The sequence below is a fragment of the Epinephelus moara genome, chromosome 9 (assembly GCF_006386435.1).
Source record: "Epinephelus moara isolate mb chromosome 9, YSFRI_EMoa_1.0, whole genome shotgun sequence".
NCBI lineage: Eukaryota > Metazoa > Chordata > Actinopteri > Perciformes > Serranidae > Epinephelus > Epinephelus moara.
The window spans coordinates 21,079,187-21,100,217 of NC_065514.1; the positions used below are offsets into that span (position 1 = coordinate 21,079,187).

Genomic DNA, 21,031 nt, shown 5'->3' on the forward strand with positions numbered 1-21,031 from the left:
GAAGAGGAAAAGTCCTCTATGAATAATTAAGTTCACAGTAAAATCCTCCTAAACGAGAAAGAGACCTGGTCCATTTGTTTTGGAGAAGAGACCTCTGATAATAATTTGGCTCCTGCTAAAAACCCCTTGAACTTCTGGATCTGAAGTTATAAGAGAAAAAAAGGTGAGCACCTATTGGGAGGTGTTGGGCTAGCGACCTATTTGCAAGGTGTCAAACAGTGCAGGAGAAACACTAATTTGCAATGTGAAACTGCTTTATTCAGTGCTTTTACTAGTTTAAATATCTGACTCAGTTTGTTTTAGAGAGGAGGAGACCTCTGCGGATGATTCAGCTCCCACTAAAAACCCTCTTAACACTAAAGGGTGAAAAGGTGAGCACAGAGTTTTTACCAATTTCAATTACCAGGTCCGTTTTGTTTGGAGAGGAAGAGACCTCTGCGGATAATTTGGCTCCCGTTAAAAACCTCTTGAACATCTGGATCTTAATTTATCAGAGAAAAAGGGTGAGCACAAATTAGATGCTGGACTAGCAGCCTGTCTCCGACATGCCAAACAGCATAGGGGAAACACTGATCTGCAATGTGAAACTGCTTTAGTCTGTTTGTTTTGGAGAGGAAGACACCTCTGCGGATAATTCAACATTGAAAAATATTCTAACAAGGAGAAGTTTCAGCTGCAATCTGCAATTCTCACTATTAGATGCTACTAAATCCCCCTAAATCTTACACACTGTTCCGTTAAATATGCAAAGCCTCATTCAAAATGTCATTAAATTCTATTGCAGCGCTGTGCAGGTGCCTTCACTGGCAGCCGTTCACATGACAAAATAACCATAAAAACAGAACTGAAAATTACAAAATAAGTTTATTCATATAAACAACTACAAAATTCTATTAAAATGGGTATTTTTTTGCAGCAGGACACATATTACATGATGTGGTATTACGTTGTTTCACAAAAGCAATATCAAAACACATAAAAACAGATAATAAGTTAATCTGTATTCTTCACATAGCTCTTCTGCTTTGACTGAGTTTATAGAGCTCGCTCTGTTTGTAAGAGGAGGCACCACTATCCTGAGATTCACCGTTTTGCGGATTTGGTCAAACTTGCATGACATTTCAAGAATATTTCTAAGTCTATCCTTCACTGTGTATTCTCACATGCTCTCCCACACAGGAAAAGTCCCATATGGCCTCTTATTTACAAAGTATTTTGGAGCTGTGAAGACTGAGACTAACACTGCATAGATGATTCATTCACACCATCGGAAACACAGAGTAATTTTTTTTTTTCATTTCAGGGCTCCCAGGGTGACTGAGTCCTTTCCCTCAGAGGAGTATGTGAGCGAGGATCGTTTTGCGGTGGCATAGGAGGCGTACGAGGGGGCAGAGGAGGTGGAGGAGGAGGGTAAACGGGGCAGGGTGGATGTAGAAGAAGGGAGGGGTTGAGTCTGTCTGTCAGGAGGGCAGTAAGCCGGAGAGGAAGACCTGCCCTTGCTCTGCAGGCTGCTGCTGCTGCTGCTCTGCAGAGGAGAGCTGGACGTTTTTGGGCCTCGAGTCAGAGAAGACGTGGAAGAGCTGGAGAGAGGCGAGGTCCTCATGCCATAACCGAGGATACCTGTACTCATCAGAAACTCCCTAGAGCCGTAGGCCGGAGGAGTTGGTCCACGGGAGCCTGGAGGTCGGATGTTGTCTGGTGGTAGGCTCCTCCTGCTGGGGATGTCATAGATCCCCACATCTGGGCCGTAGAGTGCCTGGGATCTGGCTTGGAGACGCAGCATCCTATCCCTCTCCTCCATCTCTCGTCTCTCGTGGATTGATGCCATGATGGTTTTTGAAAAGTTGTCATAGCGTGCGGCGGCAGACTTCTGAGGTGTCAAACCCTGTGGACCGAGGTCGCGAAGGCTGTCTCGAAGACATTGAGAGGTCATATCGCGCATCGCCAGACCTGGAGGAGGGAGGTCTCGTGATGTTATGCTTTGGGATGCAAGGTCTCTCGGCAGCAGCCCTTGAAAACCTGGAGAAGAGTCTCTTTGAATGAAACCTTGGAATGAAGGTGAGGGATCCCTTGAGGTGAGGCCCTGCAATGAAGGTGAGGGGTCTCGGGGCTGAGGTGACTGTCTGGTGACACCCATAAACACGGGGCTGTAAGCGTGAGGAGGGGGCCGCTGCACCACAGTCCCATCTGTGCCCAGAGTCATGAAGTGAGGGTGGTAGCCGACTGACGGAGCCCCTCTCTGAGCCAAGAACTGAGGGTCTGCAGGGTTAATGAGGTTATCATAGCTGCTGTGGTTGGCCAGCAGGCTGGAAGAGCTGATGATCCCCGGTGGGGGATTGGATCCCAAACTGTCACCATGCATGGCAGGTAGCTGGGACTTACTGCCGTGCCGACTGCTGTGTTTGAGGGTGAGAGAGCGCGAGTTAAGCGTCAGAGAGTTGAGCTGCAGCGAGCTGGAGATGGTGTTGGCCTGAACAGGATGGCCGGCCTGCTGGCTGCCTCTCCCCGGGCTTTCTCTGGACTCAGAGCGGAGGTCAGGACCTTTGTTGGTCCCTTGCTGCTCTGATGTCTTCAGCAACTAAACAACAAAAAACAGACAGCAATGCCTGTCAGACAAGGATCAAAACCAGGACTTGGATATTGAGAATCACTGTGCAAAAATACAACAAATTAAAAATATACTAAGCAGGATTTTCCTAAAAAAACAATGTCTGGACTCATAAGGAAGTAATCCCTCTCAATCATCACTTATGACCCAGTAGAAGTGTGTGGCTGTGTATTTTTCTGCAGAGACTCTGCCCTCTGATTGTATTTTCTTATTTTATTCTTATTTGGCGTTCAGGACGTTTATGTGCATGTACCCTCACAGCGCTCGGGTGAAGTCTGGGCTTTATAAAAAGGTAGTGACAGCGCTAAAACAAAAAAACTCAAATATAGTGGGGTAAAATGCCAAACAAGAGTGAATCTGGGGTTGGCTTTTGCTTTCACTTTTGCTGGCGACTGTGTTTATATACCATAACCAACAATTCTGCATAGTAAACCCTTAATATCAGACTGAAAAGCACCTGCTCTGGGGGAATGGGTGACGATCCTCTGGATATAGCTTCCAGGACGGGCCGTAGCTGCGGCACGGTGGGAATGGATACAGGAATGATGGATTTGGTGTGGTGTCCCATCTCTGGAAAAGAAAAGCCCTTGTGATTAATTACAGGATACAGATAACAGATATTCTGTGTTTTTCTTGTAGTCAACAAATTGCAGGAAAAGACCAAAACCAACATTGAGTTTGTTTCCTACTGAAAATTAAATCTTAAAAAATGTGAGTTGCAAATATAGATGTTACATCCTTAAAAACGACTAAATAATTCTTAAACACCTGGGCACTGTAGTTTTTAGCAGACATTATTCAAATAGGAGAAAATACTGTATTTGTTGGGGACTACTTTTAGCTGTGGATTAGTACACATTTGGTGCACTAGCTGCTAGCTAACACATAAATATGGCACTAGGATGGTGTATGTGGGATTGATTTAAACTAAACTACAACACCCTTGTGGATGGTAATGGAGGAACATGTCTCTTAGTACCTCTCTGTGGCTCAGTGATGAGTTTTTATTTGTTTTGGGGGGAAAATTGAGGTCTTTGGCACAGAGGAATAAGCTGTATCAGGCTTTGTAGGATCAGTTCATTGTTGGGTTTGGTCTTTCATGGTATTTATCAACAATAAGAAAAATGTATGTAAATGTAAGCTTTAATTCAGTGGTTCCCAACTGGTGGGTCGTAGTCCAAAATTGGGTCACGGGTCCATTCTGTATGGACTGAAAGTGATTCGCGAATGTGTCTAGTTTGTAAAAAACAAACTTTATTTTGAAGTACAATGAATTTCCAGCACAGAGCTTTTATTTTGAAATGCCGGATGCTGCTGTAGAGTGAGTGAATGATGAAAAACTACTTAACAGAGACAGCAAACTAGCACGGTGACATGGCCAAACTTAGGTATGACGCTGAATATATTAAACTGTGTGGGCCTTGAACTAATGACTAAGGAGAAATCTGGACCCTGTGTCTGCACCAGCTGAGAACCACTGCTTTATTTGACTCTGCAGGCTTATAAAATAAGACATTTCCTTGACGTTTTGTTATCTTTATCATTATATAAGTATGTATGCTGTAAAATATGTTATCACAGTACATATATATATGTGTCATTCCACAGTACCATCCATGACAGCTAGTTGGCTCTTCAGCAGGCTGTGGTCTGGTTTTGGTGGCAGCGGTGGTGGAGTTTTCATTTGTTTGATGTCTGACAGCTCGACAGCTCCGGCTGAGGTTCTCTGGCAGGGGAAAAAAAACACAAACATGATAGATCTGATCCCTTGACAACTGAGGCTGCAATCCTTAGATGATGTGTGAGAAAATATTTAACTCTTGAAATCTGGCATGCAAGTCATTCATGCATACTTTATTTTGGAGATCCTGACTCTGTATGCCGTTGTCCCTGACTTTCACCGGCCTCTGCCTGTCGATCTCTGGTCTCAGGAACGGAGGCTGAACATGGATCACTGCTTTCTTACAGGGCCTCGCTGTGTAGCTGGTGTCACATGACAAACAGGGTGTCAGCCAGTGAGTTATAGGGAGGTCCTGAAAGACTGAAGATTAGGTAGAAGAAATGGCTCTTACTTTGGAGAGATGGGGCTGCAGACTAGATACTCCAGGTTGTTACAGCAACCTCGTGTGAAAGGATTGACGCCACCTTGAAACTTCCCAGTTACCTGTGGGATCATGCAGAGATAAAAGTGCATCTGTATATAAATCATCATTGTTACGTCTCAAAGGGACAGTTCACCCCAAAATCAAAAACACATATTTCCTCTTATCTGTAGTGCTATTTATCAATCTATATTGTTCTGGTGTGAGTTGCAAAGTGTTGGAGATATCAGCTGCAGAGATGTCTGCCTTATCTCAAATATAATGCAACTAGACAGCACTGGGCTTGTGGTGCTCAAAGCGCCACAAAAATACATTTGACAAACTCAACAGCAATGTCTCTTTCCAGAAATCATGACCCAGTTATAATCCACAGACCTTGTTGTGAGCAGTTTCATGTAGGAACTATTTTCTTCCTACGGAACTACACCCTCGAACTGAGTCATTATGCAAAATGAAGTGTTAAGTGTCAGCTGAATTGTAACATTAGCTGACTCAGTGATGCTACGTGAGATAGCAGTACATGCAGGCTTCCTCCTGTGCGGTGATACGGTTGGTGGGTGTAGTTCCGCAGCAAGAAAATAGTTCCTACATTAAACTCTTTGGATTATTTTGAATAATCAGGTCATGATTTCTAAAAAGAGACATTAATGTTAAGTTTTTTAAATGTATTTTTTGGCACTTTGAGCACACAAGCCGAGTGCCATCTAGTTCCATTATATTCAAGAGAAGGCAGACATCTCTGTGGCCGATATCTCCAACACTCGACGACTCCCACCAAAACAATCTAGACCGATAAATAGCACTACAGGTAAGAGGAAAAATATGTAGTTTTGATTTTGTGTAGAACTGTCCCTTTAAAGATTTGTCTTATAGATAGAGCCTTCACTTTCAATCAAATCAAACTGACTTGTTCGTTGGTGGTGCGTCCTCTGGACACCAGGTACAAGTGGAATCCAGTAAGCCCGAGGACCGGGATGAGAAACAGCCCTGATATACTGATCACTACCAAACTGTACATGCTGTTAAGGAAGACTGATTCGTTTTAATCGCACTCAGACAGAGGTTTTATACATTTACAAGATAATCTCACAAGCACACACACATACTGAGTGTGTATAAGGATACGTGACAGTGCAGTGCAGCTTCCATAATTCATCCATGTGGTGCAGGACGTATATGAGGCCAAAGGTGAAGACGCCGATCATGTGAGCTGTCAGTGACAACAGGAACAGGAAGAAGTAGCGGTAGTTTCGCCTCCCGATGCAGTTGTTCACCCAGGGACAGTGGTGGTCAAAGTCCTGAGGGGAGATTGTGGGGAAAATGAAAATTAAAGTGACAGAAAAAAAACATCATTCTCCATCAAATAATTTGCAATACTGATAAACTAGCATTCGTTGAAAACTTGTGGAACATCCAGTGTGCTTTCTAAATACACTTTGTTTAATGCAGGCTGTCTGAACCCTCTTTCAAATTGCATTTCTACCGAGACCACAAAGGATCTGAGAAAAGGATTAACCTGATTAATGAGATCTCTCCCTCTCTCCGTCACACTCTGTCCATCATTCACTCTGCAGAAATCCCCTTTATTGACTTTCCCCACACACACTGCTACACTCACTCATAAGCGCTACTCATTTTTCTCCGCTGATCTGTCCATCCATGTCCTTACCACTCATTTTCCACGATTTAAATTGTTTTGCTTTCTCCCCTGCGTGTAGTTTTTCTTCCTAAAAACTGTCAATACCATGACTCTGCTCTTGTCTTTATATCTGTCCGTGCACCAACCTCCACACAGTGATCACAGACGCTGCAGTGGGAGCAGCGTGGGGGTCTGTAGAAATGACACGAAGCACACCACTTCATCCGCACCTGGACACCCTTCACATCCACGTTCTTGTATAGCGGAGCGCGGAACTCATCATCCTTGTCCTCGTCCTCGTTTGCTGGAAACCAAAATGCGAAACTGTTACAGTAACACTTCCACAGCATTCTACTGTAAGCATAGCATCGCTTTGATTACTAACCCATTGGGAGCACACCGGCATCCATAAAGGTTGCCATGGTGAAGTTGGCCAGCACAAAAAGGAAGAGGATGGCACAGCATGGCGGCACAGCAGGGCAGATGGTCGCAGCAAGCCACGGGCATCTGAATATACAAACACAGGAGGGAAAAAAGAGAAACATTTCCTGTACTTGTCACAAAGTGTGTTCACTCAAAGCAGAGTTCATGTTGTAAATCAAAGGTTTTACAGCGTTTTCTGAGCCTTGCAAGTATCTATCCCTTAGAGGTTGAGGTTAACACAAATCAGGGCTACAACAAAGATTTTAAGGGATAATCTTCATCCCATTTATTCTGATGGGAGCAGTGGATCCCAAAAGTAATTGTTTACAGTGAAAGATAAGCATGTATTAGTGCGTGTTCAACAGTGCCCACAACAAGGGATTAAATGATGGGGTTTCTCCCAGGAAAGAGTTTCTGCACCCTACAGTAAAGGCACGCAACTCACTGTATGTGTTACACAATGACGCAGGTCTGGATGCTTAAATGGCTGCAACTAATGATTTTTTTCCAATATTGATTATGTTTTTAGCCATAAAATGTCAGAAAACTGTAAAATAAGTTCCTCATTCCCAATGTGTTCCAAATATATTCAATTTATGATGATTCAAAACAGGCAAAAGATGCAAATCCTCACATTTGAGCACCTTGAACCAGCATATATCTGAATTTTTTCTTCATAAATGACTTAAACAACTTCTCAATCATTAAATATACTGACAATTAATTTCCAACTTCACATATATCATTAAGGAAAATGACAAAAGACAGGTAGTGCAGTGTCTGATGGTGACTGAGGATTACAGCCCGGTCATATTACTGTTGTGTTATGAAAAGCAAAAAGCCTGGTTTATACAACAGGTTCATAGGTTCAAGTAGAGCTAGTAGTAATCCGAGAGAGTAACCAGCAGATTAATCAATAAAAAAATAATTGTTAGTTGGAGCCAAACGTGTATTATTATAAGGTTTGCACATTATCACTGCACTGACCATAATAAACAGATAGATAGTCACTATAATTGAAGCTGTCCAGTTAAAGCAAATGTTGAAATGAGTGAATGAGCTAAAAGACAAAATTAAGAAAATAAATTTAAATCTGTGGCATTAGTGTTAAAGGGACAGTTCACCCCCAAATCAAAACTACATATTTTTCCTCTTTTGTAGTAGTTGTAGTGCTATTTATCAGTCTACATTGTTTTGTCACACCTTTAAGGTCCTTCATAATCAAGGCCCTTCCTACCTGTCTGAACTCCTTCATATCTACACTCCCTCCCGTACTCTTTGATCCTTTTCTGCAATCCAACTCACATCACCATCTGTCTGCTTGACTACTACTACTAGAGCCTTCAGCTGTTCTGCCCCCGCCACTGGAACTCTCTACTCAACGACATTCCCAATAGTGACTCCCTTTCCACTTTCAAATCCCGTCTGAAAACACACCTTTTATTTTATTAACATTTATTGTATATTGTGCAACTGTTGGATTTCATGATCTATGGATACACTGCTGCTTGCTTTTTTAACTGTGTCTTGTAAAGCATCCTTGAGTGCTTTAAAAGGTGCCTATAAATAAAGTTATCATTATTATTATTATTATTATGATTTTGGTGTGAGCTGCAGAGTGTTGGAGATATCGGCCGTAGAGATGTCTGCCTGTAGTTCGGTAGAAATAAAATAAAATAATCTAGACTGATAAATAGCACTACAGGTAAGAGGAAAAATATGCATTTTTGATTTCAGGGTGAACTGTCCCTTTAAATTAATTGTACATGCTTCTTAACGAATAACATAATGTCAAACTATCTTTTTTAAATCACAGTATTGAGAACGTTCTGTTAGGATTATATCGAGTGTAACATCTTTCTGTGTGCCCTAAAATCTTAGAGGACCATCACTTATCTCCTCCACTGACTCAGTGTGTGTGTGAGCATGTGTGTGTGTGTGTGTGTGTGTGTGTGTGTGTGTGTGTGTGTGTGTGCGTGCGTGTGCTGAATTAAACTGAATGGGAGTATGATTATATCTCCACCGTGTGAGATTAGAGGGAGGGGCAGTGTAATCAGGTTACAGTGGTAGACACAGAGGAAAAGATTCACTGGATTATATTTACAGTGTTTGATTGAACATCACATGTTTAACCTACATATACACTGTGTGGGAATTTTCCTTTTGAATAGTCGAATGTTACAGTTTTTGGTTTGGTATTAGCACAGGTATCAGAAAAATAATCATGTACTTTCTGGACTGTTAATTGGAAATAGAATAACCAGGGTCAGGTTCCATTTCCCATGCAATTGTTTTCACACATGACTCCATGGGGAAGTAAACCACGAACACATATGAGCGATTAAACAAAAGGTATTAACGAAAGTGAAAACACTGACAAAATTAAGAGTCATCCACCTCAATTATGCGCTTCAACCCAGCGCAGCTCCAATCCCCAAACCCCCCGGCTGGTTTTAGGTTGTGGGGGAGGGGTCCACCCCCTCGAGAGGAATGCCTGCTGATGCCATGCCAGCTGCAAACCCAGTAATCCCTGGATTATGATCTCTGGATTACAGACCATTTCTGCCAGTCCAGTGCATTGTGGATTCCTCACATTAGACACCAAACACAGATCGTGCAGTCACCATATATCACAGCACACGCCACCATGTACTGTAAATCCAATCGATTCACTCCACACCTGCAGGAGACTCCCTCGTACAACAGATAATGAGGAAACACTGGAAATAGGACAAGGATTTCTTTTGTAGTCTTGGACAAATTTAGCATAATGAAATTATGAGGATCTTAAGAAGCAGTGAATATGTGACAGAAAGATTAAGGAGCATAGCATGATCCCACCCCCACACCCCCAAGGCTGCTAGTCAGGATGTGTGTCAAAGTTCCTCTTACTAAACATGGACATGTTTGACATGTGCTTAAACTGTCACAGCTGATCAGATACATTAATCTGTGTAACTCGAGCTGGATAGTAACAAGAATCCTCTCATCATCCTACAAAAGATCTTTAAAATATTAAGTGAGGATAATCATTATTTTTTCTGGTTTGCTGTTAAATTATTACTCAGAGTCTGAAATAAGAGTGCTATTCCATAGATAGATAGATAGATAGATAGATAGATAGTGCTGCAGATGAAACACTGAAGGTGAACTGGGAGCCTGTATGAGTTCATCTATCTGATTTCTTGTGGGCCAGATTACAGTGTGGACGCCTCTGCGAGGACGGCGAGCTTCCATCATCGGTCTGAGGCCATCTGGACCGCAGAGAGAGACAGTTCATTACACTGCAGCGTGGCAAAGACAAGCCCCACCTAATGAAACGGCCCGGGCAGAGCTGTATTAAATCACACAGAACAGTAAGCTGCTCTCTCAATCTGCACGCTGCCCTCATCCCCGCAGTGGGTCAGTGGCACAGCAGACGCCGCACGGTTGGTCAAGCGGCAAGTTCACCCCTGCTGGCAGCCAGGGCACCTTTTGTGAAGTATTGTCACGGTTACATAAATGGCATCACCGCCATGTGATCTGTCAGACTTCTAGACATCACATCAGTACAAAAAGCACTGGTGGTGAATAGATTGCCACAGACTCAGACAATAAATCTCTTCATGGCGTGCAGTGTCGTGGGTTCAACTTTTTTCACGTGATCCGTGACTTGTGTCATCCACATTCATCATCACTGTGCACCACTGCATACAAATGAAGGAAATTGAGGATTGTGGCTGAGTAAAGCATCTAAAAAAATGATTTTCAATGGACTACTGGACTTCTTCTTTTGATGCTTGCCAGTAACACACTTTAAGCTTTAAATCAGGACTGAGATGGAGCAGGGATATACAGTATCTGTATATCTAATAGATGCATTCTAGTGTAATGCATGAACACACTAAAAGAGCACGTTCATCAAATATCCTTATATTTTTAGTGAACTGTGAACTGAACACATCACTTTGCAACTTATGATCTTGAACGTGAGCATCGTTCATTGTCGCAACAGTTAAAAACGCTCATTTTACCGCACCCAGCATGCTGACACAACACCGGCATTGCAAGTACAACTGTCAATTTGGACAACACAGCTACCAGTCCTGCTTAAGACAGTTTTGATGGATAATAAATGATGTCTATGAACAAATCAGTACAGATAAAAAAAAAAAAAAAACAGAAACCATCAGAATCAAAACAGAATCAGACATTTTTTTTGCAAGTAGTGCCCGCCAGGTCTAAAAAACACATCTGAACGGCAGCCTAATTGACAATGAAACTACACATCGAGTTGAAGCATCAGACCATTCTGAGGAAACACCTGAGAGTGAGCTATTATCACAAAATTTTATTCTACAAGACAAGGAAAAAATGCCAGACTAAAAAGGGAGGAAAACAGACTAAAAAAGAAAAAATAGACCACACTAGGAAAGACTACAACACTGTGACGGTTAACGTTTGCTAATTTTAGCAAACTTAAGACAGATAATGTCAGTTCAATGACTTGAGGACTCATCCTTTTCTGTGCTACCGTTAACCTACACTGCGCACATGTACAGTATATTAGCATTTAGCACATTGTAATTGCCACTTGTGGCCATAGTGGCCGCTGTTCAGCACAGGTTACGTAGTCAAGGATAGGTTGGATTTTGTAAGTAGGGTTGTATGAGGTACTTATCCACAGTCAGTGTATTATCGAAAATAGATGGCCATCAGCACACCTTGCCGCTGCCTCGATTGGTTAGCTTGTGTTGTTGTGTGACTTTGGTGTTAAAGGGTTAGTTCGGATTCATCAAAGTGACACAATAACACTCACAGACGGAGGCAACAGTAGACCAGCGACTCCCGTGTTCTGCAAGGTAAAATTACTGTTTTTGTCAGAGGAGTCTGGTGGCTTTAAAGAGAGCACAACAGCTTCGATTCCCCACAGGAAAGGGCTGTCTGACGGCAAAGGTTATTCTAGGTAGCTGAAATACGTCTTGCTGCCATCCCCAACCACAGCAGTACGTTGCTTAGCTCCCATGGCGGTACCCCTGCCTGCTTCCTTAAACTGGGGGCGTACCGAATGCCATCAACTGTATGTAATACCTCATACAACCCGACTTAAAAAAATCTGCACTATCCCTTTAAGTGTTTCACTTAAACTGCACCTCCCAAACAATATTTCACATGCAAAGGCTGACATTCTGTCCCGCTACAGTGTTTGCACATGTAATTTTCAGCATAAGCGAGCACACCTCTCTGCAGAATATGTTTCCTTTTCTACTTTCAACATATTTCAGTATTCTGAACAGTTTACTCAGTAGATAAGCAAGATGGTCTGAGTCTGGGCAGAGTGAAACATAACTTAATTAACAAGGGACATTTTTCTTGGTCTCTGATGTATGCAGCCTTTGTTGGGCGTCGGCGACCAGCCTGAGTTTAACAATGCACAAAACCTTAAGCACTAACCCAAACAAAAGTTCACGGTCAGAGGAACAAAAGCAGGAAGCCGGTAACTGATGAATTTTATCGGGCGAGGGAAGACAAAAGAGCCTGCACAACTTTAAAGGTTGTTTTCTAGGTCTAGCAAACTGGCAATGGAAACTGAATTACTAATGCACACACACACACACACACACACACACACACACACACACACACTGACACTGGCTGATAATTGCATGAATATTACCAGATGAAAGGACTTTATATGACTGGAGGGGTTATGATTAAAACTGGGAATAAAAGTGTTCACCAGTATAAAAAGTGACAAAACAATAGGACACGAGGCCCGACTGGATGGCATGCACGTGTGCTCCTATGATTCACAGTAACCAGGGTAAAGGCCGAGGTGATGTTATGGCAGATGACAAGCTACGTCCCTTTGGCTCAGTGTAACCATGGCGGGGCTGAACAGAGCGTGGCACCTGTCCATCTCTGCTTTTGGAGGGAGGAAGGGAGTCGCTCCAGCTGCAGCTGCTTACTTGGCAGACACACAGGATATCAAACAAGTTATTGCTCATATCAGAAAAGTGTGATATTATCTGGCAGTCGACGAGACACTGAGTTTCTGCCAATTTTCTGCTGCATGCTAATATGAATGGCCTTTAAGTCTACTGTATGTACTCCCAGATTATAAGGGCAAAAAAGCACACAGGCACATTCATGGGTCAGTCAGACAGCAAGGTTATCAACTTCCCTTAAAGGTTGATGTATAGTCGTCAGAGTGCGCCAAGACTCGCTGTGGGCTCACTTTAAGCCATGAGCTCTATTCTACTGGGCTGTGTTAATTAAAAAGATTTTTAGGTTATAAGGTCATTCCAGCTAAAATGCAACCCTTGTCCCACAAGAAGCAGCAGATTCATCACTTGTTCGTTCAATCATTTGCAGTGTCCTGGTTTTGCTGGTTTAGCAATGCAGTCCCAATTAAGCAGTCTCTTCTCAATCTATCACGTCTGCGGGCCATTGATTTTTTTTCCTCTCTCTCTCTCACAGAGAATAGATGGAGTTCATCAGGGTTTCTCTACCTTTTCTGGACTGTGAGCTTGTCTCTACATCCCAAAGGACTCCAACAATTAGACAGCTGGGAATTTGAGTGTGGCATATTTTTGTATTCTTGCATGGAGAGAGAGCTGCAAATGGATGAAAATGATTCCAAATGTCAAACCCATTTAAGTAGTTTGTGTAATAAAGTGAGGTAGATAAATACATCACCAACAACAAAATCTGTCCAGATAAAGTAATGAAAAGCATTGGATATAGTTCCCACATGAGATGATGTAATCATAAGACATTTGTAAGACATTTGTGTCTTAAGAGCAGTGATACTGAACCTGCAGCCTGTGGGCCAAATCTGGCCTGTTATAGTGTGCCAGGTGGGCCGCTGACAAGTATTTGATTCACAAAAAATAAATTGATTCTACAGTTGTTCTGATACCAATACCAGCATCAGGAATGCCTCTGACACTGTCTAAATGCTGGATTGGTTATCGGCAAGTATACAAGTCTACGTACTGATCCGATACCATGTGATTTATAGATAAGCTTTAAAGTAGTTTCACACATAGACAAAAAGGCAGTTTGCCTGGAAATCAATTCTTAGTTAGCCAGCATACAAAGTTGTGCTCTGCAGCCACTAGCAACTACTGTTTTAGAGCGACGAGGAATTGTTTTCTCGCAAAAAAAAAAAGTGTAATGTGGGGCGTCTACTAGCTCCTCTGGTGGAGGGGGTGCCCAGTGTAGGCTACATGTCCTTGCCACATTGGCTGCAGTTTCAGTTCCAAACCATGGCCCTTTGTTGCATGTCACCCATCTCTCTGCCCATTTCACTCAAAAGCTTTCCTGTCCAATTCAGGCAAAATGCCAAAAAAATAATCTTTAAAAAAGTACAGTATCAGCAATTAGCTAAATGTCAAACTGAGGCAATAAATATTCTATGGTGTTCATTTTGCACCTTTTACAAAGGGCTTTAACCTGAACCATGCTATACAACAATTTATTTCACATCCATACAGTGTTAGGAGTAAAGATGGGAACCAAAGAGGCCCCACGATATATACTTATCATGATATTTATTATTGATGATACAATATTATTGTGATTTTAAATGTTCTGTAATATGCTGAATGCTGCAATAACATATATTCCAGTATACTACAATTTATTACCTCTTAACAGCTGCAGAATGTCTCCAAAGGAAACATTTGTCTGCACCTGTATTTATTCATTCTCACTTCAGTCAATTTTAATGCAGCAAAATGCATTTTGTGGACTGAAAAAAAGTAACTAATTTTTATATATTTATATTTATATTTTTTTTATTTTTAATGCAATGTTGTTGGACTTGACATCACCTAATACTCAAGTTCAGGAATCACAATCGGTATAAGAAAGAAGAAAAATGGTTTTGGAACATCCCTTAGTTATTCACACTGGGATTTTGTTTTCCTTTGGATGTAAATAATGTGTCAGAGTGCATTAAAAAGCATCAAAATAGGGTTTGTTTATAACAAAAACAAAAAAAAATCCGAAGAGAATCCTCCAGACACCCCAACAGAGGTCTGGGCTAAATATTTAGGCTGTGTATTAATTATTAATATTTGTTTGTTAACGGGCCCCTGGCCATTTTGCAAAAGTGGCAAAGCAAGTTTAGTCTCCCTGCTTTAGAGCATCTCCCACGAACAAGCACCCATATTTCTGCTGACATCTATAACTCTGAGCTTTTCATACCCCTATAGAATGGAAAATGGAAATAAGGAAAAGATAATAGAGTGGCGTGTGCAAAAATAACCACTGAATGAATGTGTATTCCACAGTGAAAGTCACTCCAAGGAGAGTACAGTAAATATCTGCTGGTAGTAAATTCAAAGATCCCAGACTCCATTTTTCCCAGATGGGGGGATCACATGGCGTTGGCAAGAGGATCCTAATCCCGTACTCCCAATCTGGTGTCAGATTCCAGTGGAAACGGTGCGCTGCTGGAGAATACGGGAGAAAGTAGGGCAGATATGGCTACGGAGGTCAAGGGTCAGTTGACTGGCATAGAGCTGATGAGGTGGGAGCCTCCAATCAGGAAGTCAACAGTGGATATCAGAGGGGTTTTCATATGGAAAGTAGGGTACTTGTTTTTTTCTTCATGTATGAACATAAGTAAAGCCTCTGAAATGTATAGATAAACCTATAGTCCTCGTTTAAATTGGATTCTAGGGTATTATGGGATATTATACTTCATTTTTTCCCTGCATGCCAGCGTTGGCTTGAGTACAGTCTTTGCAGCCTCCCACTAGTTCCTCACAAATAGGTCAAAACAAGGAGGCTAAAATTAACCATTTGAACACTTTTCACCAAATGTATTAAAACTTCAGTTTCAAATCAGGCTGTCTGATCTTGACACAAATAACGCCTTCGCAGAGAATTCCATTTCCTCCTACATTTATGGCACATCTGGGTCATTATGATAGTTTTTCATACATGTTGATTGTGGGTGGCTTATCCCCTAAACTGTGCTTACTCTTGAGTCCTCAGGGTGCACTGGGCAGGCACCCAGGCTAGCCCACACTGAGAGCCAACCAGGTCAGATGTTAGCCGCCCCTGGTGGGTCTGCCAGCAGGGTGAAGTCAGTGAAGAAGAAAGGGTGCTGTTTATGGACATTTGTCATTTAGACACTGGTTTAAGCAGCTTTTTAGAAATGAAAATGAACTAAAAATAAGACAATTGGATAAGGCTATTATTTCACAGTTATATTAGGCTTGATGGCAATTCATAGAGGAAGAAAGTGAACAACATTTTAACATTTTATAATCCTAAAATCCAACTCCATATGCAGAAATACAGACATATTTGGAAGAAAGGATACCTGATGCGTTGTGGATCAAGAGCAATGGGTGTCTGGACACATTTCCTGTGGAGCATACCAACAGTGCATGTCACCAACTTTTCATTTTTTAGGGTTTGCACTCACGTGAAGACGAAGAACAGGGAGGTAGAGCCGACCAGGAGGCAGGCGGCCGTGCACACCGGGATGAAGGCGCTGGGTTTCAGTGAGTCGGCGCCGCTGGCGGGCATCCTGTCCTCTCCGCACTCATCAGAGTCTCATACTAACCGAAGCGACACCAAACGCACCGTGCAAGTACCTGATTGTTTGGGGATCTGTGTCTGACAAAAACCCTTCATCAACCTCAGAGCGCCCGGAGACGAAAATCATAGTCGAAAAATAAAAAAAGCCAGAGCCCCGTAGCGGCACTGCTCAGTCCCGCATCCCGTCCTGTCTGTGTGTCTGTCCCGGCAGGCAGGCAGCGGCGCACAGATGCCGCCTCTGGTTTATCCTAAAGGTGGAGCTTTGACTCATGGATCACGTGCAGCACTACTACACTACACAGAGACCCCCCACTGTGTCCTGCCTGCAGCTTATTTCTCTTTTTAAAGAATTGCAGTCGTCAGCCAGCTCCACTCTTGTCCATATGAGCAAGTTATTATGAAAGTGGAGGAATGTAACTAAGTAAATTTACTCAAGTACTGTACTTGAGTACAATTTCGTGCTACGTTATACTTCTGCTCCTCTACATCTCAGAAAAAAATGCTGAACTTTTAACTCCTCTGCATTTATGTGACAGCTTTAGTTCCTCATTACTTTGCAGATTTACAAAATACAAATCACCTAATTAATTATAATGTATTCAGTGTAATCTATAGCAGCACATAAAGTCATTAAAATTAGCTCCATCTTTATGAGCTGCAACATTAAAGTGATGATTACATGAATGCATAATGTATGCATCATATATGAGCTACTGCCCATAGGGCCCTGGGTTAGGAACCAGAGGGTCACGGGCTCATGTCCCCTTCCAGATCAAATATGGAGTGTGGGCTGGTAGCTACAGAGGGCACTGTCGAGGTACCCTTGAGCATGGCACTGAACTCCCATCCATGGGCAGTCCCCTCACTCTAACATCCTTCATTTCATGCATGTATAGGTCCTGTTTGTGCATGTGTGTGTATGATAACTGAGTGAAAAAAACGAATTGACCCTCAGGGATTAATAAAGTATATCTTCTTCTTCTTAATTATTATCCAGTAATATATATTATTGTGAAATAGGTCCTTCTGTATATCGAGTACTTTAACTTTTGGTGCCTTAAGTATATTTTGATGCTAATACTTTTGTACTTTAACTTAACAGTTTTTGAATGCAGGACATTAACTTGTAACTGAGTATTTCAACACTAAGGTATTTGTACTTTTGCTGAAGTAAAAACTCTGAATAGCCTACTGCTATCGCCACTGTTAATAACATGCAAAATTCAGAAATTAAAAAATAATCAGATCAATTTTTTTTTTTTGCAGTATCAGACCATCTATTTTATAAACTGATATTTTTATCCCCAAGTCTCCACAAACTGGTGTGAAAGATCAGGTACAACCCTCCTTAATAAAAGTTTAACTACTGGCTTTATTAGTGGTTTATGTATATTACATTTGGCATGCAAGGTTGTGGAAACTCACTCTGGCTGGTGTTCATCTATGGGTTACCAACCTTTATAAAGCATTACGAAATGACTTATTAACCACTAATAATGCTCTTGGTTAACACTGTATTTTTATTGAGGAAAGAGAAAGTGAGAAAAGTAGTAATGCCACAGATTTCAGACATTGCATCCAGACAGCTTGGTACAGTTTAGTCAGTGTTTGTTCATTTCTAAAGATTAAATCGGAGAGAAAATTACAAATTTGTGTCACCATCGGGGTGTAAAATCAACTGCTGCTGCATGGGGAAATAATGAGGTGCTCACTTTGTGCAGCTGTGTGAGGATAAGTTAATTTTCTAAAATGAAATGAAGGCCCAATCTGCACGCAGGAAGTCCACTGAGTCTGTTTCCTCAAATGTTGCAAAGAAGCATAAAGTGAACTGGACTACAACAAAGGAATAACAATGCTGAAATGATAAAATAGGTGGCATTCTCCTTTAGGTGATCCAACAGTGCAGAGACCAAGTTTGTGTGTCTTTATTACCTGAAGTTACATTTTGTTTGTAATTTAAAGCAGAGGAAATACGTTTTCATTAAAGATATTTGTATCAGCTCAATAAAACTGCACAGATAAAGAAGCTGTAACATGTTAGTCCATAAATTATGAGCTATAAATTTGAAACACACAGGATAAAAATATTGAACACACACTGATACCTATTTTAATACTTGGTGGTGAATCTTTTGTTGGCAATGCCAGCTTCAAGATGCTTCCTACCTTCCAAAACTATTGATTTTTGTCTTATCTAACCACAATACATCCTCCCAATAACCTACAAGCTTCTCCAAATGTGTAGCAAACTTCAAACAAGCTTTTCTGCAAGGATACGACATGCCATGTTTAGAGGTGAAATGGATCTGCATATGTGTCACACCCCACCCTTAGGCGGCGCTATGGGGCTAACAAAACTCCAGCACTGACCCAAAATAATCACATGAACACCTTTAACACACTCAAATCCATGGGATTTGCCGTCCACCAGGATGAAAAATACGAGACACAGGTGGATCTTCCTGCAGGACAACAATCTAAGGCATACTGCAAAGAAGACAGTCAACTGGTTTCAGATGAAGACAGTAAAGCTGTTGGAATAGCCATGTCAATATCAAGGCATAAACCCACAGAGCAGGGGTAGGCAACCTTTAAAATTTTAACTATTCAATTTTATTTATTACTGTTGAAGGCCTAAAGAAATTTGGGTAAGGAACAAGATTTACCAGCGTGCCCCCGAAATCTTCCAGATTTAAATAATGTGAGTGGAAGAACGGGCCAAATCTCATCTGATCACTGTGAGAGATTCGTTTCTTCGTACAGGAAGCATCTCGAAGCTGGCATTGGAAATATGGTTGAAGAAAAGTTTACTTATGTCCCCCACTGTATGAGAGGACTCAGAGCTTCAGCATGTGGCTCTTCGGGGACTTCCACAGTCGCTCAGTGGACATTCAGATTCTGCTGTCTGTGCTGCTCTGTCTATTTTTAGTCAGGGGAAGCTCCATGGGAGAGCCTGTCATGAAAAAGATACACCTCCATCTCAGTGGGACTCATGGTGAAGGCTCCACAAGGGAAAACTAAATGCTGAGGCGTTTAAACTCCACAGTGTGATTGGGTCTGGCTTCTCACCCGCCTCTATAAATGTCCGATGAAAAAGCATGCCTCATTATAAGCTTCGCAGACCAGTCGACTGTATAGTGAAGATCAAGTGAAGCTGTCACCTGATCTTACAGAACGATGGATGTGGAAGAGCTGATTGAATCCATCATCAGAGCACTCATGTTTCTGGCAGGGATCCTGGGAAACAACTGGCTGGCTATACGCTCCCTGCCCGGGAAGAAATCTGGCATCCGCACCAACGAGATCCTTTTCATCAACCTGGCCGTCTCCAACCTCATCACCAACTACCTGGTGGACCTGCCCGACACCATGGCAGATTTCGCCGGGCGTTGGTTCCTGGGGGAAACCTTCTGTGGCGTGTTTCGTTTTTGTGCTGACCTTTCTGAAACCAGCAGCATCTACACGACCTTTTTCATCAGCACTTTCTGGCACCAGAAGCTCGTCGGCTCCCTGAAGCGCGGAGGAGCGCCGGTGCAGCTGGACAGCCTGTGCTTGGTGGGATGTCTACTGGCCGGGAGCTGGTCGGTGGCTTTGGTCTTCAGCATCCCACACTTTTTCTTTGTCAAAGTGGAGAGCGGAAATGGCAGCAAAGAAGACTGTATAGATGTTTTCCCTAATGCAATTGCAAGGCAAACCTATGAGATCCTTTATTTAACCCTGGCTAATGCAATCCCTGTTGCAGGGATTGTATTTGCCAGCGTCCAGATTGTCATCACTCTGCTTCAAAACCAGCGACGCATTAAGGGTCATAACTCTGATGCTACCAAGGAGATGGTTAAGGATGACAACAAGAGTGTTGAAAACAGACGTGATGACACGTCAGACAGCGCCGTCTCTATTCCAGGCACCTCAAATGCTGCATCCCTAACCCACATTCATTCTCCTTCCCGTCCAAAGGAAGGGCGGTCAGGTCAAAGCTCTCCCCTCAACAGGGAAACAAACACAGAAAGCAGAGCTGGAGCTCAACCAAATCTTTCAAGGCCCAGCCAGATGCCAGCTAAGCCTAGCTCGAGCTCAAGCACTCAGGTGAGGGCAGCCAAGAGCGTGGTGGCTGTAGCCAGCGTGTTCCTGGTCTGCTGGCTGACTCATCTGCTTCTGCGCATCACCAACAACATCCACACCTCGTCGATTTTGGTGGAGGTGGCCAGCTATATCGCAGCCTCCTACACCTGCATCATCCCCTACATATTCCTGCACGGAGTGAAAAAGCTTTCTTGCTCCTGCAAAGGGTAGAAATTATCCGAATCTGTAAGAATTGGCCCTCTGATAAATAAAAGTATCTTACTATTATAACTTGAACAAGAAACTGAACTATGAACTATTTTCTTTTATCATTACAATGCCAGCTTTTGTCTTTAGTACTACTTTTGAGCTGAAACAATTAGTTGATCTATAGATATAGCAACTATTTAGTTCAAGTCATTCTCAAGCTCAAGTACCAAATATTTAAAACTTTTTCAGGTGTGCTTATCAACCCATAGCAATTTAATCCTCCCCCCTGCTGCTAATTATTTGTAAAACTGAACACACTACTGTACCTGAGAAGGCAGTTTTAAAGGTTTTGAATAGTGTTTTCAAAACATCATACACAAAAGCAATGACAACTTTTATTTCTTTATAAAAATGTTTTATGATTTTTTTCCTCAAAGTTTTCAGTGT

At 42.2% G+C, this 21,031-nt stretch overlaps 2 protein-coding genes across 2 annotated transcripts; one reads left to right on the forward strand and one right to left on the reverse strand.

Annotated features, from left to right (window-relative positions):
- Nucleotides 1-845: 845 nt before the first annotated feature.
- On the reverse strand, nt 846-16,531 carry zdhhc8a (zinc finger DHHC-type palmitoyltransferase 8a). The gene is made up of 10 exons (XM_050053729.1): nt 16,197-16,531; nt 6,735-6,856; nt 6,496-6,653; nt 5,836-6,008; nt 5,618-5,720; nt 4,681-4,772; nt 4,462-4,591; nt 4,220-4,334; nt 3,066-3,178; nt 846-2,578 (listed from the first exon to the last, which is right to left on the reverse strand). Exons 1-10 carry the CDS (start codon nt 16,298-16,300, stop codon nt 1,295-1,297), a joined length of 2,394 nt encoding a protein of 797 aa, XP_049909686.1. The 5' UTR covers nt 16,301-16,531; the 3' UTR covers nt 846-1,294.
- A 1,190-nt stretch (nt 16,532-17,721) lies between these two features.
- Nucleotides 17,722-20,958, forward strand: LOC126395679 (rhodopsin). Its single transcript, XM_050053330.1, has one exon. The coding sequence runs from the start codon at nt 19,490-19,492 to the stop codon at nt 20,603-20,605; it is 1,116 nt and encodes a 371-aa protein (XP_049909287.1). The 5' UTR covers nt 17,722-19,489; the 3' UTR covers nt 20,606-20,958.
- The last annotated feature ends 73 nt before the right edge of the window (nt 20,959-21,031 follow it).

Bases quoted from the DNA above. Each gene is read 5' to 3' on its own strand.
- zdhhc8a (XM_050053729.1), bottom strand. From the start codon at position 16,300: ATGCCCGCCAGCGGCGCCGACTCACTGAAACCCAGCGCCTTCATCCCG. The intron at 6,009-6,495 runs GTTGGTGCACGG...ATCTCCCCTCAG, and splicing joins TCTGTGATCACTGTGTGGAG to GACTTTGACCACCACTGTCC. The intron at 2,579-3,065 runs GTGCTTTTCAGT...TTTGTTGTTTAG, and splicing joins CACCCATTCCCCCAGAGCAG to TTGCTGAAGACATCAGAGCA.
- LOC126395679 (XM_050053330.1), top strand. From the start codon at position 19,490: ATGGATGTGGAAGAGCTGATTGAATCCATCATCAGAGCACTCATGTTT.